Source organism: Sceloporus occidentalis, unplaced genomic scaffold, assembly GCF_023333645.1.
Source record: "Sceloporus occidentalis isolate IW3139 unplaced genomic scaffold, rSceOcc1.0.p SCAF_68, whole genome shotgun sequence".
NCBI classification, from domain to species: domain Eukaryota; kingdom Metazoa; phylum Chordata; class Lepidosauria; order Squamata; family Phrynosomatidae; genus Sceloporus; species Sceloporus occidentalis.
The window spans coordinates 2,185,465-2,204,236 of NW_028317048.1; the positions used below are offsets into that span (position 1 = coordinate 2,185,465).

The 18,772-nt window shown below is 37.4% G+C and overlaps 1 protein-coding gene across 1 annotated transcript; it reads right to left on the bottom strand.

Annotated features, from left to right (window-relative positions):
* Positions 1 to 2,217: 2,217 nt before the first annotated feature.
* On the bottom strand, positions 2,218 to 14,160 carry LOC149286502 (ribonuclease H2 subunit B-like). Its single transcript, XM_089494020.1, has 11 exons — positions 14,097 to 14,160; positions 10,966 to 11,037; positions 9,272 to 9,379; positions 7,594 to 7,670; positions 6,118 to 6,235; positions 5,534 to 5,598; positions 5,058 to 5,163; positions 4,628 to 4,709; positions 4,023 to 4,065; positions 3,349 to 3,426; positions 2,218 to 2,325 (listed from the first exon to the last, which is right to left on the bottom strand). The coding sequence occupies exons 1-11, from the start codon at positions 14,158 to 14,160 to the stop codon at positions 2,218 to 2,220; spliced, it is 921 nt and encodes a 306-aa protein (XP_089350146.1).
* Between the last annotated feature and the right edge of the window lie 4,612 nt (positions 14,161 to 18,772).

The following is an 18,772-nucleotide window of genomic DNA, read 5'->3' on the forward strand; positions in this document are numbered from 1 at the left end:
ATAAGCTATGCCAAACCAGGTGGCAAATGCAACCTCATGAGAAACCACTTTGAATTTCTTCTCCCAAGTTGGATGTATTCAGGGCCATACTTAACGTAGAGCAAGAGTGGACGCTGTCCCTGGGCCCCACACTACACCATGCTGTCATTTTTAAGATATTCCCCCAAAGTTTAGAATACAATGGCGCTTTATGAAACAAATAATAAAGATATTACATTATGCATGGCAGCCAGAGTATCATCAAATACTATTGGGCTGGGAGGCTTACCCAGGGCCCAATTAATATCAGACAGTTCTGGTTGGGGTGGCCCTTAATCTGGTAAAGCAAGGTGTTTTTTTTTATAATTCTTGCTGCTCAGTTCAGTGAATATAGACAAAGTAGGTCTTTAAAATCCATAATATATATTTTTCAGATATCATGGTATCAGCAGTACTAAAACAATACATTTCCCCTTCTAATGGTTTTTGTCTGTACGATGAGCAAAATGCAAATGTTCCTTATAAGAAATATTTATATTTTAAAGCTAATGACTCCCTAGTGGCTTATTACTTATAGCTTTCCACCTGACTCGCCAGGCAACCTAACAACCGGAGCACAGGCTCAGGGCATTTTACCAAAATTCTGTTTTTAACGTGGACCATGACACCCAATATCAAAGGCTATCTAGTAAAAGCAATTTTGCAGGATTAGCATCCCCCCTCTGCTGGCACGAGATTTGAAATAGGGGTAAGGTTTTTACGCTTCATACACATTAAAGATGCTATACGTGCAGCTCACATACCAAGTCCTCAAGACAATTCAGGTCTAATGTTAATGTATAGTAGCTGACCTTTTGAAAGGGGTATACTAGTTTAAAAAAATTAAAATGCACCATTACACACACTATTATAGTTTGCATTGTGCTTGGTCAAACAAAAGTATATGGTTCAATGTTATATTTAAACATTGTCATTATGATTTTGTATTCATACGTTTGTTAAAACAACTATACCATGTTGGAATGGGTTTGAAAATCAAAACCGTGAATAGACGTGCTTCATTTCGCGCATGCATAACCGAACCGCCGTCCCCAGTGTATAAGATTGTTTTGTGACAAGCTTAATCCCACTTCACATCTTGTCCCCGTTTAAATATCACACATATCCACGTTGTCGATAATTGGTTTCTCTGCTTTTCACACCACTAACAATTCTGACAAAATAATTGGACTTTTATTTTGTGTGCTCAGATTCCAAAAACAATCCTTTTGCCTTGTTATGCATCAGGAAATCTGAAAGCGCAATTAAATGTCTGGTAATCTTCATTTCATACAGCAAATGACTCTTCTGACAATTCGAATAATGGAATAGCCCTTTTTGGGTCAATTTGAAAGAATACAACATTCTTAAATATACATACATTTGAACAAAATAGTATTTTGACTATTTGGATTATTTCGCTTGGGGACAAAGTAACTTCTGAAAACGTTCTACTCACAATGATTTTCAGAGAGTAGGGTGCAGGCTTGCCGCTATCATAATGCCTCTACAGGATAAGGCGGCAGGTGCTCCAAGCTCAGACTTACATTGGAAACCTACAGGAGCTTTCTCTTCCAAGGCCTCCAAGGCTACACTGTGATGGTGATCAATGTGGCCACCAACACAGACCTCTTCCAAAGTGCGCCATTGTGGTCTGAACAGCACCTGAAGCTACAGGTGCGATATTATCCTGAAGCCCAATAGAAAATGAATTATCACTAGTGGAGAGATAAATTCTGTGCACCAAATTCACCCAATCTCCACAGCACTGCAAAGGGAAAGCTTGCCTGGGGAGCCATTACTGGTAAAGCTGGCTCCGGTATGGCCATATCTAAGTTATAATGTATACATACACATGCCTTTTTATAAAAGAGACACCCCTCCGCCAATAATTATTGTGATAACAGACAAATGCCTGTTGAGCATCTTGTAACTGTTAGCAAAGCATCTGTTTGGTTAATTAGTAATGTTAAGAAGTGGCTCAGTAAATTGACCGTGTCAAGGCATTGAATTTATGTCACTACAAAATATTGTAGGTTAAACTGGATTAGAAAATCCACATTTAGGTGTTAAATACCCTGCCAATACCGGCACATTTACATATTTTGTCCAGGCACACAGTTCAATTAATACAACTTGTTACGGAAACAATATTTTTATTATATAAAATATGGCTTTCAATACAAAACTGTTTAAGATTTATTTAGCTGCCTTGCTCTTGGGACTGAAAAACGAGGATATGTTTTTCATGCCACTTTTGTCCACTTTAGCCAGTGATTTTTGTGCTGCTGTCATCTTGCTGTTGGGCTGTAAATGTAAAGGAATTAAAAGATATATAAAATTAGATATATTTGGGTATCAATAATAAAAATAAAAAATGTTAAAGATTGCTATCGGGTATATGGTCTGTGCATTTAAAAAAATTGTTCAGAGAAAGGGAAACAGTAGCATACATCTAATTATTCCTAATAGTGCCGTCTTTTCTTCTAACCGGGCCCGGGTCAAAGTCTTTCATTTGGGCGTATTCATAGATCTTACACATCTGAGAGGGGAATACACACTGATGTGGTCACAAACTTATCTCAAATTATACTAGACAGACCCTTTTAGCTAAATTTTATTTTTACTAAAAGGTAATTTTTTCAGAGATATAATACATGCACAAATATTATATACACACACAAGGTTCACTTTGAATGCATGCACACAAATATTTGTTCAAATGATATTACAAAAATCAGCCCTGGCACTTTTAGTCATTGTATGATAAAAGATATACGATGCTCATAGAATTTTTCTGTCATCGCCCAATGGTAGCACTGGCAGGGTTACGCGTTCATAGATTTGTTGCAGTTAGTAGCTGAAGCGGATATTAAGTTATAGCTGAAGCTAAACAGTTTGCTGTTTTAGTGGGTGGCAGAAGAGAGAGGCAGGAAGCTTGCACCTCATTTATCATCCACTGGCCTCATCAGGGTCTTCTTATAATTGAGCAAATACGGTAATAGAGGGCTAAAAGAAAACTTGCCAATGATATTTAGTAGCAACAAGTATTTACAATAAGCAAACGAACGTTCACAACGAAAAAAGCATTACTAAGCGGCAGTAAGACGACAGATTGCACCAAGTAACAGTGTGATTCATTGTATACATTATACAGATAGCTCAAGCGCCATATAACCAGCGTTGCATACAATAGCACTGCTTAAGGTCAGAAATTCAATTATCCCTCTTGCGCGCCAAAAGTTTAAAAGGAAGATGTAAATCAAAGGGAGAATGGTCACAAAAAGCCAAAAGGTAAATGGTTAAAAACAGTTGGAAAAAAAGCCCCACCTTTTTGTGTTTGCTGTCTGAATTAAACTTTGTGTAGTCCTCCTCTGCTTCCACAGGTAAGTCAGAAAACTTTCTTTTCTGCAATATCACAATGAGCTCAGTCAGTCACTACTCCAACACTGACGTTGACCCAGCTTTTTTTAAAGGAAGACGCAAGATTAGTAGCAGAGCTGCTCGGCATGTAGACAGGGACACGAAAGCAGAGAAGGTAGGGAGACATTCAGAGAGCGTGAATGAGTGTGACAGCATGAAAGAGCATGAAAATGAAAGACAACAAATTTAGTTTCTAAATGTAAAAGGAAAGAAAAGGAATCGGCAGGAAACTATTTGTTTTTCGAAAACGAATGGACCAAAAAGAAAGTAAAAAATGTGGACAAGCTTACAACTATTCTGAATGTGTCTACAGAAGTCTACTACCTCATTTGAATCAAATCAAAATTCTAATATCGTTCTCGTCAAACTATTGATTCGGGGTGCATTTTAATTCAAATAGCATAACGTAAATTCATCCTGAATGTGTCCGTACAAAGCAAGCCAACCACCATTAAACTGTTAGTAATTTGCAGTGATCTGCAACCATATCGCACAGTAAAGGCGATAGTCTGTTGATTGAAAATTTAATAAGGATTATGCAGACAACTGGGAAAACCAGTGCAGCAAAGCATTTAGTTTACCTTTGAAGGAGGTTCTTGAGCTGGGCTCGATGCTTCGGGTAGTCTGTTTTTGAAGATAAAAAATAATAATAACCCCTTGAAACTAATTTCTGGGTGTTACCAATAGTTGAAAAAAGACTAGCTGACCTCTGGATAGTTACTATAAATAAAACAAATTGATGCATGAACAAGTTTGATTTTTACAGGTTCCCTGCCAACAATGACACAAGTCTCTTTGCAGTGCTGCTGGTAGATATAACTTTTATTTCTCATTTTGCAACTCAAGAAACCTGGTACGTATAAAATATCCATGTAACTTACTGAGGCAATTTACTAAATTGAAAAAAAGGATATTTTTGAGACGGGGTTTTTTTTGTTTTTTTTTATAAAACCAGGTAAGTGCCTATTAGAAGAGTCTTAAGGGCTCAGTAGATTTTTTTCAAGGAGACAATTTTAAGGTGACTTTCTAGACTTTTTGAATTCAGATATTTAATGGCGTCTTTCACAAAAGTGTTTTTCTTCAAATTTCTCTAACCTATATTGCACCACTCCACAGACATGAGCTCCAAGAGAATAGAGACTCTTAAAATAATAAAATAACAATAGCATTCTCAGGGTAAACTTACTCTAAGAATTTTGACAGTTCTTCTTTAAGATCAACTGGCAAGTATTCCGATATCAGCCCATGGGCGTAACAAGTATAATCTTCTAAAGGACAGAAAGTAGGAGAAAAAAAATTTAGACCAAGTGAAGAAACAGAAATATGTTTTTTGAATCAGCTGTATAATGCATTTGCCTACAGTTGTGAGGGTCTAGGTCCAATTCTTCTTATCATAGACAAAGTATTTTAATTACACCAGATTTGTGCACGTTTTATGGAAATTGGAAGTATTATACTTGACAAGGTTCTGGGTATCAGTCACTAACCGGTTAATTAAATTCATTCAAATGTGTTTTGTCTTCACATAAATGAAACATTGTACATACTGTACAATATGTTATGTGTCAATAACATAAATAAATACATAAATGGCAGTTGTTATTAGGCATACTTGCCTTCTTTAACATCTGATTCTTGCTTAGTCCGAATAAAATTTGCAGACTGTACACCGGCTCCGACACAAATGTCACTGCTTTTTAGGACCTTAACAGTCTGATCAACCTGCAAAAAAATACAAACCTAAGTTGTGTTTGAAATTTTGAACATTATGTTTGACTTTTGAATGCAATTGTATTTCAGCCCTACGCTTAAGTAACACGCATTTGTGTATAAAAAGAGTACAAAAGACTAGCTTCCCAGATGCTGGAGTTGATATCTGGACAGTTAACTAGTGGAACTTGGGGCTACGATAAACTTTACCTGAAAGCGTCAGGGTAACACATTGCTGATTAACGCACACCTCGGGAACTGAAAAAGCATCTAGCCAAATACAACATATTAACACAAATCCTTATGAACGATTTAGTAAGAATACTCTTCAAAGCTGATGTAATGAGAAATTAAAAACAACGTCTCCAATAAAATACGTTACCTTCTTCTTTAACCATGCCAGTGTTTTTTCTTTGCTGTACTTATAAAATTTCTTGCTGCTAATTTCTGGTATTTAGTGGAGAGGAAGAAACATGGAATCGTAAGTTATGTAAACCGCACAATAAAATGAGTACAAACATTGGTTTCAATTAACCGGAGTAATAAACAGAACCAAGAGCAGCAAACACTTCAACCCAGAACCATAAGCAGTAATAATTTCTCTTCACATAAATTATTCAATCTTTTATACAGGGCTAGAATATTCCACAGTGCCGTACAATGAAAAGATTAGAACTATAAATAACATCCGTGCAAACTATAGAATATGCGGAGGAGGGAAAGATACCAGAACAGCCATAAGGCATAAATATTCTACATTGTGGCCCGTTCGCCAGCTTCTTATAAGATGATCTACGTATTTGTGTTATGCTGATTAACGTTGTACTCGGAGTGGTTACATTAGGTGTAGGCGAGTATCTGCTATGAAACTAATCTCTTATTATTCTTGAATATGTGTAATTGGCAGATATTCTTTCCATCCCCTTTTAATCTAACATGAACAAAAAAAAACTATTTACACTGTACCTTTCTCTTCCGTCACGTGATGTATGGATTCAGCTACCCGAGGACATTCCAGTAACATATTGCATGAGGGAAATTCCTCATCTACCACAATCTGTTCCAATGGCTGAAACTTCTCTTGCTACAATAAAAAAACAAATGGTAAAAATTGATATTCTCACTGTACAGAGCTGCGGAATATGAGGGTGCCATACAAATCAACAAAATACTAAAATAATTGTGGATACAAAATGCATGAATTATACTAAAAAGAAAAATGCTTTGATACAATGTGTAATATTCTTTTGGAAAATTACAGATTCTAATTACATCAGTGGCACCCATGGATGGGCAATAGCTTTTAAAGTGTGATTTAACAAAAAAAACTAAAGATTTTCATAAACCGTATTTACTAAGCATGACGTTTAGCTCTTACACAGTAACTACCATTCTTCTTTTTACTATGTTATAAAAAAACCCCAAAAGACGCAAACACGTTTTTCTCCTTGCACCTTACAATAGTGTTGTATACAGTAATGCAGGTAAGACTTGACAAAAACTAGGTTTTATTTCTTTTTGCTTCAATAAAAGTGTTATCTGCAGACCTAGAATCTACCATCATTGTCAGGCATGTGATATTTTGGATGTCTCTCCCTGCACAAACACAACACTGAAGTGATTCTTTATGGCAATGCCAATGAAGTCCTGCATGTCCTTGAAATAATTCCTCCGTGTTCCCCAAAATGCAGTATGAGTGTGTGTGTAATTTTTATATATATATTATATAATATACACACACACACACACACACACTGATCAGCCATACAATTATGACCACCTGCCTAAAGTTGAAGGTGTGCTGTGATATCTGGCACCAAGATGTTAGCAGCAGATCCTTTTAAATTAAGTTGTGAGGTGGGGCCTCCACGGATGCATCCTGGTGCCAAGTGTTCTCCAGGTAAGCAACACAGCCGGCCATCCACGAGATGTAAAAGTAAACATGAATTATCAGACCAGGCCACCTTCTTCCATGTTGCTTTCAGTAGTGCACAGGGGTGAGCATGGGCACTCTGACTGGTCTGTGGCACGGCCTTCGTCCCCCCCTCCACATGCATCAATGAGCCTAGGCCACCCATGACATGCAGTTTTGGAGATACTCTGACCCAGTCGTCTAGCCATAACAGTTTTGCCCTTGTCAAAGTCACTTGGATCCTTACGCTTCCCAATTTTTCTTCTTTGAAGATGAAATGTTCACTTGCTGCCTAATATATCCCCCCACTGACGGGGACCATGATAAGATTATCACGGTTATTCCCTTCACCTGTCAGTGGTCATAATGCCATGTCTGATCAGTGTATGTGTGTATATATAAACTATAGCAATTCTCAAGCCCTGCATTTGTAATCTGTGACAAATCTCTGGCTCTGATGGGACTAACTTTGAAAAATATTGTGCAAAAAAAGCCATGTAAAAATTGTGTGGAATATCTGAATTACATACCTCTCTGTAGGCTTTAATCAAATAGTACAGCACCAAGAACAGGGGATCCATTGGAGTGGCATACAAAAGTCTTCCATCTACAAATAAAAATCATAATATAATAAATTAACCTGTGCATCGAGAGCTTCACGTTTATGTGACTTATACCATTAATATGCCATGAAACACCACTGTAAATAGAAATCTAAATGAATGCTTTCAACAAGACACCAAGTTATAAAAGAGGTTGGTGAGAGGCACTAGTTGCTGTGGTCTTATTTCCTTGTTTTTTTACAGATATCATCTAATTGAAAGATTGCTAATTAAGAACATCACCTTGGAAAATTATTGTCAATTAAACCTACAGAAGCATTTTAAAGATTATACTGTATGTTTGTAACATGTTTATGGTTACAGACAAAGTTTACATAGACTGTAGTTATTTATCTTCAAATATATGAAAAATACCTGCTAAATTTAGAGTTTAGAAATATGCAGTTTTCATGATTTTTTTCATGCAAGTTATTGGGCAATAAGTACAAGTATCATATGGCTATTTCAAAACATTACCGTATTTGCTCGAATATAAGACTTTTTTGCCCCCAGAGCAAATGCTCTGAAATGGATCCTCCTCTCTGGTAGCTGGTGGACGTCTGCATGATGCGTGCAGACAACTTCCATTGCTGCCCGGCACTTCTGCTGGGGCTTCTATGAGGGAGTGATGGCATGACATGACCTTCCGGTGCTCAGTCATAGAAGCCCTGGTGGAAGAGCACAGGGGCAAGTCTAGGGATTCATCGGTAAGTAGGGGGGGGGAAAGCATATATGGGGTATAAGGCATATCTGGGTATCAGATGTGCATAACTGGGGGGGGGGCAGGATGGCAAATAAAAGGAAATAAAAACAAGAAATGCATTTTTCACAATCATAGTTTCATTAAATATAAATTTTTTTACATGTGAATTAATATTTACTAGTAAAACCTTTTTCCTATAGGGTAGTCTTACATTCAGGCTTTTTCTTTTTTCTAAATTAATATTCAAATTTTGAGGGGGTTGTCTTATAACAATGTAACATATTTATAGCAAATACAGTATTTTTTCCAAAGCTTTTCATTCTGCCCCAATGTCCCTATTTGGGACATTTTTGAAGCCGGTCAGTTCAATTTACCCCCATCAAACTATATATATTGTTAAAAACTAGACACCCCAGGGTATTTCAAATGGTAGTATTTAAACTCATTCCATGCATCCTCCTACATCCAAAATTTGTCAAAGGAGTCAAAAAAGATATTAAATGATGAAAGATTAAGGATTCTAATGCCACTATATATTGCGTAAACCTCAAAAATAAACTGTAGACGTTTGCTAGTCTTAAAATAACGAGCAATTATTTTTAATGCTGTGAAAAAAAAATTCATAGCATTCTTGGCCTGGGGATGCAGTGTTTACCAAAAAGTGACTCAAATTCACATTAACTTATTCACAAATAAAGTCAATGTATAGCCGACATTTGATACACTTATCTTCCACAATGGTTTTTATTCTCAAGCTCGGCTCTTTAAATACATACATACATAATCTGACAAAATTAGATGTTTCCCTAACCCCTTCCTATATAGCGGACCAACACATTCGGAACATTATGCTGCAGTGTAATAAAAACATCTAGAAAGCAGCTGAAAATGCAAACAGCGTACCTTGTTGAACAGTCTGCCCTACGAACCAAGAACGGTACTCTTCATGAAAAGCTTTCAATTCACAGATCTGTTCGCCAGAGTTAATAAACAGGAACAAAACTCCTTTTTCTAGAATGGAAAAAATTATACATCATTCTGTTCAAGAGAGGTATGACCTTTTAAAATTATAGAAATACATAACACAATAATTAGTGACAGATAAAACAAAATCTATACTTAAATAGAAAAAGTCACTTTTTGCAATTGTTTAAAACTTTATAATGTAGGTGCCACAGCTGAACAATGACCCAATTTATGTTCAGCAACATATGATATGATTGAAATCATACCTCACATACACGGGCAAAATCCATGCTTTACATATTGCCACAGATTACATATTTAATACTATTGGCTTAATGGGTTCGAGGTAGTTCTTTCAATTTATAGTGGTAGGGCTAAGGGACCCCTTTTTTTTTTACATGTTATTTTCCCTTAGGTTAGGGATCCCTTTATGAACCTCTCATACATTGGGTTAGGGATCCCTTTATGAACCTCTCATACACTGGGTTAGGGATCCCTTTATGAACCTCTCATACATTGGGTTAGGGATCCCTTTATGAACCTCTCATACATTGGGTTAGGGATCCCTTTATGAACCTCTCATACATTTGTGATGCCAGCGATGGCATGGTGACATCACTGGGCTCCCAATATTTTTTTTCTCCCTTAACTATGTACTGGAAGAGGGAGAAACTTTTTTCCATTCTATATTGTAAACAGTGATCTTCTGTGTAGCAGCAGGGAGATGTCCGTGCGGGCAGCCACCACAAAGTCAGATAATCATGCAAGGTCTCCCAGCCCCTGTAGATTACCATTTGCTGCCATAAAAATTGACTTACACAGCAGCCATCAAACAACACACTGAACAACAAAGGGGATAAGGCGTTTTTAAGTCAGTGTATGTTGGACATTGATTAGCTCTGACAACATCTTGTTGATATATTTTGTCTATTCTGTATGTGAAATAACATCACTGTATTTTTATATGGTATTTCAGTAAAATACCATATAAAAAAGAAAAACAGCAATATCTTTGACAAATCCGTTTCAGAATGCTTAATGTATAAATCTACTGGCCTTGCAGGATAAAAATGCAGTGTAAGAGTTACTAAAGTGTTGAACCATCTGAGTTAATATTGACACATTTTTTATAATGCACAATTCCACCTCCATATCTGGATGGGAGAGCCAAGCTTGGAATTTGCAAGCAGGCATGCTAGACAATAGCCCTCATTGAAATGATAACATTTAAAGGTAATAACTTCTGACATTAGAACATGTATGGTATTAGATTTTTAGTTTGCCTTTATATCTCTAGAAATGTAATAGTACTTGAAATGTTTACTATATCTTTGTATAATGCGCAAGAAAAAAACCCCATGGTTATTTACAGATTGATAGGATAAGCCTGGGACACAAAGTGCAATTATCTAACAATGCTTTATAAAGAGAGATAATGGCACAAGTTTAACATACAGGATTATACTAATGGGTCATGGAAACTAAACAGGCCTGTAGAAAAGAATAGTAGAAATCATGGGTCTTCAAGATAATATATTTATTGTATTCAGATTAAATAAAAAAAACAAAAAAAAAAACACTCAAAAGGTGAATTTACAGAAATACAGCAAAAAAAAACACCTATAACATACCTGTAGGTGGACTGCGGAGTTTTACAAACAAAGTCTTATTTGTTGGCTTTTGAGCGCTTTCATTAAGGATGTCTGGAAATAGACAACATTGAATTATTTTCAGGAATCATGTAACATATTTGGCAGGTGTAATTAAGTTTATCCTAGGAGCGTTACATGTATTAGAAATCAGTCCAGACAGACGTTACATGCTTACACCTTTGGGGAACCAAAGAGAAGAGCAACTGTGTTGTTATTAAACTAGGACTGAGCTGTACATTCCTATGACTACTAAGACAGGGCTCGACAAATCCCAGGCGCCAGGTCGCCATGGCGACAGAGAATTTTGTCCTGGCGCCTAGGTTTTGTCAGCCTCTTACATCCAGAAAAAATTGTGGATGTAAGAGGCTGAGTCACCACACGGGGGCGCTGCTGCTGCTGTCTGCCCAGGAGTCTGGGCAGACAGCATAGCCACGCCGAGCCGGCCCCCGAGCCTGAGATCACTCCCACGGAGTGATCCTGTAGGCTGAAACCGCGGTTGCTGGAAAACCAGCAATCGTGTTTTCAGCTGCCACAGGCAGCTTCAGGGAAGGGGGGGTTGTGTGTTGATTGGGCCCCCACACAAGTGTGGGGACCTGACCCAACACCCCCCTGCTGCCTGATCGCTCCATGAGAGCGACAGTGCAGCGTTAACCCCTTCAATGCCGCGATCGAGGCATTTAGGGGTTAATTCCCGTTTTGTACGGGACTCTGCTGCTGGTGGTCTGCCTGGAAGCCCAGGCAGACCAGCAACAGCAAAAACGAGCCCCCACAAGCCCTTTGATGATTCCTGTAGGCATGGAAGCCTACAGTCGTCATCAAAGAGACTCCCCCTGCAATGGCTGGTCTATAGCTGGTCCAGAGGCAGCTTCAGGGACAGGGGAGAGGGTTCTTTGGTCTCCCCATGAGTGTGGAGAGCAGCCCCAACACCCCCCTGCTGCCTGATCGCTCCATGAGAGCGACAGTGCAGCGTTAACCCCTTCAATGCCACAATTGTGTATGACACATTCGTGGCATTGCAGGGGTTAACATTTGTCCCCACAAGCTTGTGGGGACTAAATATCAGTCAATGCTGTGCTCCAATGGAACATCAGCATCGAAAGAGTTAAAAAAAACGAAGAAAAAAAAACCAACAGCACTGACCTGAAAGTCCAGGGTGCTTCCAGGTCAAACGCTGTGATTTTAGTAAGTGGGCTGATGATGATCAGATCACTCCTGACCAACTGTTAGTTTAAAAAAATCCTGGCTCCTAACTTTTTTACCTGGCGCCTAGATTCACAACAAATTTGTCAAGCCCTGTACTAAGACATAGCCACAAACCGCACAATATTTTATTCTATATTAAATACTAATACATAACACACTTATGTTTTGTGAATGTGTTTGGGGCAGTTAACAGTCCCATTTTTTTTCCCTTATATATGTTGATCCCTGGCTCAGGCAGCCCTGCAGAATGCATACACAATTTCCAAGACTAATTTAAGTATGATGTATAGATGGCCATCATAGCGAAGTCCGCACAATGAAACTAACTCTCCTGCAAATTCCATCTTTAGTGAACAGCCCTCTGTGTCTTCTAAGTAGTGCCATTTTATTATTTTATACAATCATAGTTATAACACACCATTATTTGCTTTGTGTGCTACATTTGTAGGGGAGGGTGGGCAATTTCTAACCCAGGGGCAACACCAAACTCTGGCCCAACCATGCTACCCACAATTCAGTCCTACCACATATACATATGTTAAGGCCCAAGAAGCACATTAATTATGCAAAGTAACGCATGGGCCAGCAAATACTGCCAACCAGCTCCTGCGTTGCTTCCAGCAGGCAATGAGTGGTGCACAATTGTGACCACAGAGAAGGTATTGTGCTGCAGCTTTTATTTTAAGGTTAAAGTGTGATCCAGTACTTGCAAAGTAATTTAATATAAATATTTGTTGATGAGCCTGCATGGGAGACTGAAGTGGAGCTGGCCCTGTGTAACACACAACTCAATGTGAATGTGATTGAACTGTACATTATACAGGGCCAGCCAAACTCTTCCTGTAGCGGAAACAAAGAAAAAACGCTTTGGACCCTTTTTAACTTTAATTAGTGATATTACGGAAGGTCTTCATGGTATGGTATGTCTTTTTGCAGATGATACAAAGGTCTGCAACAGGGTAGACATCCTTGGTCGATCAAGCTAAATGATTTAAGTGGGAACTGTAGCTTAAAGTTTATAAATGTCAAATAATGCACTTGGGATGTAATAATCCCATTGAGGCACCGGTTTGTCAGTGACAACAGAAGAGAGGGATTTGGTAATAATTTTTTTCTGAGGACTTGAAGGTAAGCAGGCAAGGCAATAAAGCATCACAAAAAAAGCAAGCAGGATGCTGGGTTGTATAGTGAGAGGAGGTTCTGTCACTTTACAGATTGCCTAGAGTATTGCATACAATTCTGGAGAACCAGAAGGATATTGAGATTTTGGAGAATATAAAACATTCTCAGTAAAGGCTAAGAGAACTCAAAATGTATGTATAGCTTGGAAGAAAGAAGAGATAAAAACATTTAAAAAGGGGCAGACTTGATGGGCCACATCCACTCTTAAATTATAGCTTAATATTTATGCAGACAAGTGCCCCTAGCAAGAGCACTTATTCACTAAATGGAGTCGGCAGTGAGTTTGTGCCTCTTCAGCAGTATGGGCTGTAAGGAGACAAAATCTGGCTCATTTACCAATATATTACACAGAGCCATCCACACTTTTCTCCTCCAGAACTCTCCCTTTTGTGAATAGACCTTCATAGACATAACATTGCACATTACACTGTTTTCTGAGAGGTGTTCCCTACAAATGCACCCTCAGATTCCCGTTATGTTTAGGAGCTCATTTCAATTCGTGACACAGAATAAAGTAATGATCCTAATAAAGACCCAAAAACGAAGTGTTACTGGAATGTGATCCCTAGCACCGCTCTGACAAGCTCTGCCCTACTTTATAACATTACGGAACTATCTTGGCCAGCGTGTGAGGAGTTAAATGTCTCACAATTAATACAAGAAACCTTATGAACTTTGTTACATTGGTTTGACGTTTGTCTGAAACTAGCCGGGTAAAGCAGTACCTGGGGCCACCAGCACCCACTGGTCACTCCGCACCGCCCCGGACCTCTTCTTCCTGGAGAGCATGGCGTCTATACCGGACTAACGTCAAACCACCAATTCGCCTCACACACAGCCTCGCTGTCTTCCCCAAACGAGATAGAACCTTGGCGCTCATCTGGGCTGCGCCTACCAGCAGAGGAGGGATACACTCCTTTAGAACAAATTCATACCCAGCCTACCCGAGACATTAAGACATATGACAAGACGAATGGGTTGAATTAACGTTTTAAATCGTTTCCTAAAGAAGTCGGCGTGTATTTGAGGAGGTGGGGTTTCCGTAGCCGGCTCTTGTGATATATACAGTCCGTCCCCCCCACTCCTTAGTGTTGAGATGGTAGAATCCGCTCTGTGTAACATTGTTGCAGGAAGCGATTTCCGGACTGTTTCCTGTTACCACGTGAGGTGCTGGTGTATAAACACACGCGAGGGTCTGCTTTACGGCTAATGCCGTAATAATATATAGCAGAGTATAAGTTTTGTCATATAAGAATCGGTGGTAGATTTAATAAGTAAACGAAGATCAAATTTAAATGTAAAAATAAGAAAATAAAATAAACACTTCTGAGCTTTAAATGTTTGGAAGTTTAAGATGAGACTCAAGCATCTTTGTCCTACTGGTGGGAAACTGGTCATATTCACTTCAGGGCCATCTTGTTCCCAATCACTACTAGCAAGCTATTAACTAGTGTTTTTTTAACCATCTCATGAAAAGCTAAAAGTTAAGAATACTTAAAAGCTTCTTAAAATGACATTTTGTAAATCAGTATTTGCATATTTAGATTTTTTTATTGCACTGTATTGTAGGTGTAGATGTAGTTTAAAAAATAAAAATCTGATCAATATATATTAGGTTATTTTATCATTTTGTTAATTTTCAGGAAGCAGCGTAGTTAAATGTTAATGCATATTTAATATTTAATTACACATTTGTAAACCACATACCGTGCCTTTAATGGGTTTTTTTTAACTAGCTTTGTGACTTTTAAAGGAAGCACAGAGACACTGCTAATTGTATGTTAATGTTAGTTTTAATATTTGATTACATGATTGCTAGCAGCATATTATACCATTGAGATTTTTTTGTGTATTTTATTAAATAGTTTTGTATTTGTGACTTAAACAGAAAAATATAATTTGGCATAAACATTTTTAACCCATTTGTTGCTCTGGCTAAAAAGAAAATGTAGCATATTTTAAATATTTGAACAACTTTGTTAATTTCCGAGTATATATGATTACTATACAAGATTGTAAGCTTGTGAGCAGGGCGCTCTGTACCTAATGTTTTGTACTTATTAATGTATGTACTATAAAAACAGCTCCTTAAATTGTCGGCACTATATAAATAAAAAACAACGTCGGTATAAAATAAAAATCTGAGTGTTTACTTTCCTTAAGGTAAATCAGCTTCATTTTTCTGGTATTTCAATACCGTCATAGGGCCCCCTTTCTAATGGAAATCTTGTTTGATTTTTTTCTTTTAAACGGTAATAAAATTTTTTTGTTTTGTTTATAATACCAAAACCTTGGATTGTATGCTGGGGTATTTTTTTCTTCAGTGGACGACGTATCTTCCTTAACAACCTTTTATAGTATTTTTATTTACATTTATTCTTAGAATTTTTTTTTATTTTACTAATCATTTCTGCTTATTTTCTAATTTTAATATACAGTATGCAAGGTCATTTTGACCCCCCCCTTCCCTTATGTTTCAGTCCAAATTGTTATGTGATGCACTACTTGCTATGTTCTTTTTGCCCAGTATACATCACTATAGAATATAATGGTTTAATATTAATCATTAAAAATAATCATAATATGCCTCAACTCTCAAGTGATTACATCATAATGCTGTTCTAAAAAACAAAACAGAAAATAATAATAAAGTGAATGAGTATCTAAAATAGAATAGCACTCCATCCTACAAAAGATAAAAATAAAGAGTGACTATGTAGTAATCATTGCCAAGTGACAACACCCAGGGTGTGTACTAAGGAAGGAGAATTCTGACATTGGAACGTGATGTATACTGAAAAATACCAGTAATAGTAATGAGCCCAAATTTTCGACACCACTTTTTGTGTTACTGAATATTATGGGCAATATTATGGACGTTTTTTAAGGAACTGTCCCCTGAGGCTTAAAATAAATACTTACCATAATCCTTGTCCATATTAAAATCTCCATCAATTATTTTTATATTATTGAATATACAATTTCTTCAATAAAAATGACATATGGGGACATCACTTACTACTTTTAAACTATTATAGTGTGACTCCTCCTCTCTCAACTTGGGTACCAACATGTTCCGTTGGCATTAGGTCTTCGGAGCCCCACTGAAAACATTGATAGCTCAGATTACAACTGGGAGATGGTTTAACTTCCCTTTTCTGTTTATTATTTGTATACAAAAATATCCCTGCAAGGGCCAATTTGCTTTCCTTATCTTCAACTTTAAAGTAAATAAAAGCCTTATATGAGATATAGGTACAAATTTTGGACTGTTTGAGAGTAATATATAGGTTACATCTTCTGGCAAACCTACATGAAATACATAATCTGACAACAGAACAGAACCATATCTGCATGCTTACAATGCTTGTTCTTGTCTTAAATTAAAGACAACCTTTAAATCCTGCCACTGTATGAACCCCTACCACTTCTGCTGGAAGACAGTTACACTTATTGAGTATCCTCTCAGAGAAGCAAAAATTCCTTACATTATATCTAAGCCTCTAGTATATGTTTTTTTGTGTGTCCCCAACTCAGCTCCACTTTCATCACACATTGTGTAAAATGCTTGTTGCAACATTCCTTTAAATAGTCCAGTATTTCACAGTATAGTGCAATATTGAGAAAGCGGTATTAGACCGAAAGTATCACCAGAAAGTTATTTCTGTGGTCACAACATACTGTGGAGAAAGTCTCAGAAGGGTATTTTATAATCAAATCTCTTTTATTAATTATACCCAGTGTCACATAACATGTTGGCACTTTACATGAAGCAGATATGGCAGATTTGTGTTGGTCACAGTAAATTGTCACATAATAGTTTAATCCATGGTTCAAAGTGTCTAAACTGTACATAAACATTCTAATGGGTTGGCTTATTTTCTATAAGACTAGATAAAAGCCTAGGGTACAATTTACGGTTCTATTCCACATCCTTTTCAAACATGTTAACTTCTGTTTTATGTAACTATGCCGATACCCTACCTACATGAAATTTTTTTCTTAGTGGTGTCTGGAATATAATTTCGGGCCTGTACCTGGAGTGGTGGTCATCATATGCACCCATCAATAAAGGAACCATTCAACCCATCCTGTCTGCCTGTTTTTCTTGATGCAGAGACTCGGGCCTTAATCAGTGTTTGGTCTCATCTCATACTCAGGATACCTTTATGCCTGTCCAATTCTCTTACTGTACTAGCCTCTACCCCACCGATAGGAGGCTGTTTCACTTATCTACCACCTTCTCGGTAGCATTTCCTTTTAATACAATAGCAGATGACTAATGTTCCCTGCTGTAATTCATTTACATAGCAGTCATGTTCCTGTGAAAATAATGTATACCGAATAATTAGGGATAATGGTGCAAATGTCTGCCATGCCAATCAACATTAGAAAAACAGTCCACTTACTAAAGCAGTATTCTATTATGTAGCATATGCACGAACGTTGTGACACATCTCTTAAGCGTCTTATACAAGGATACCAAACAAAGTCATGCAGAGCACGCCTTGTGCCTCTATCCTCAACCACCCATCCTACGTTTCAGAGATGAGCTGGTTACAACATTACATAAAATTGGCTTGGTTTCCTCCTAAAACCAGTTGTGTTGGTTTGTTTTATTTACTGTGAAAGATGATGATTGATCTGAACCTAATTATCTGGGTTGAGTATAATTGTATGTTACGGGTATCATGTACGGCAATACTAAGTAAAAACATAGGCTAGTAAAACAGATCACGCACTTGCTCGTTTACACCTCAAAGCACCAGCATCATGGTAATGTATATGAATGATAATACATTATTTCCTGATTTTCGGATTGTACTAGATGTAGAGGGAATGTTAGCCATTTTATTAATAATTGCTACAATAACACAGGAGGGAGGAGCTGAGGAGAATTAAACAATTCTGTGAAAAGTGAAATAACCTGAAAGCTTTACACAATATAAATGAATAGCGATCTAAGCTCTATTGTTTGGAGGCGATAACACTTTAATACGTAGGTACCAGGTTTCTTTAAGGTCTGCCTGACTAGTTTTAAGAATTATATCCACCAATGAAAAAGTATCATGAAGCAGAGATGTTGCCCAACTGGATTTACAAGCAGGAATAATGGGCAGACTAGATGGGCCGAATGGTTCCTATCAGCGATCAAAATATCTTTCTATTTTCTTTTGTTTCCTTAATATTTGAAGACTTTAGTTATATAGTTGTACTATGTTTGTTACTTTTTTAAACCTAGAGGTTCTCCGTAGTACTATATATATAAGTATTTAGTCCAAACGTTATAAAGCAGTTTCCTGTCCGAGTTAAGAGTTTGGGAAGCTCAAGCTTCCCAAACTCTAACTGGTGCTGTATTTGAATATTATGGTCAAAAGCAGGAGTAAAATTATTGTGGTGT

What these genes read in the sequence shown, in the direction of transcription:
- LOC149286502 (XM_089494020.1), bottom strand. Translation starts at nt 14,160, where the DNA reads ATGCTCTCCAGGAAGAAGAGGTCCGGGGCGGTGCGGAGTGACCAGTGG. An exon ending in TGATTAAAGCCTACAGAGAG is followed by an intron (nt 6,236 to 7,593) that starts GTATGTAATTCA and finishes TTTTTATTGTAG; the next exon opens with CAAGAGAAGTTTCAGCCATT. An exon ending in GAACTGTCAAAATTCTTAGA is followed by an intron (nt 4,066 to 4,627) that starts GTAAGTTTACCC and finishes CTTCAAAAACAG; the next exon opens with ACTACCCGAAGCATCGAGCC.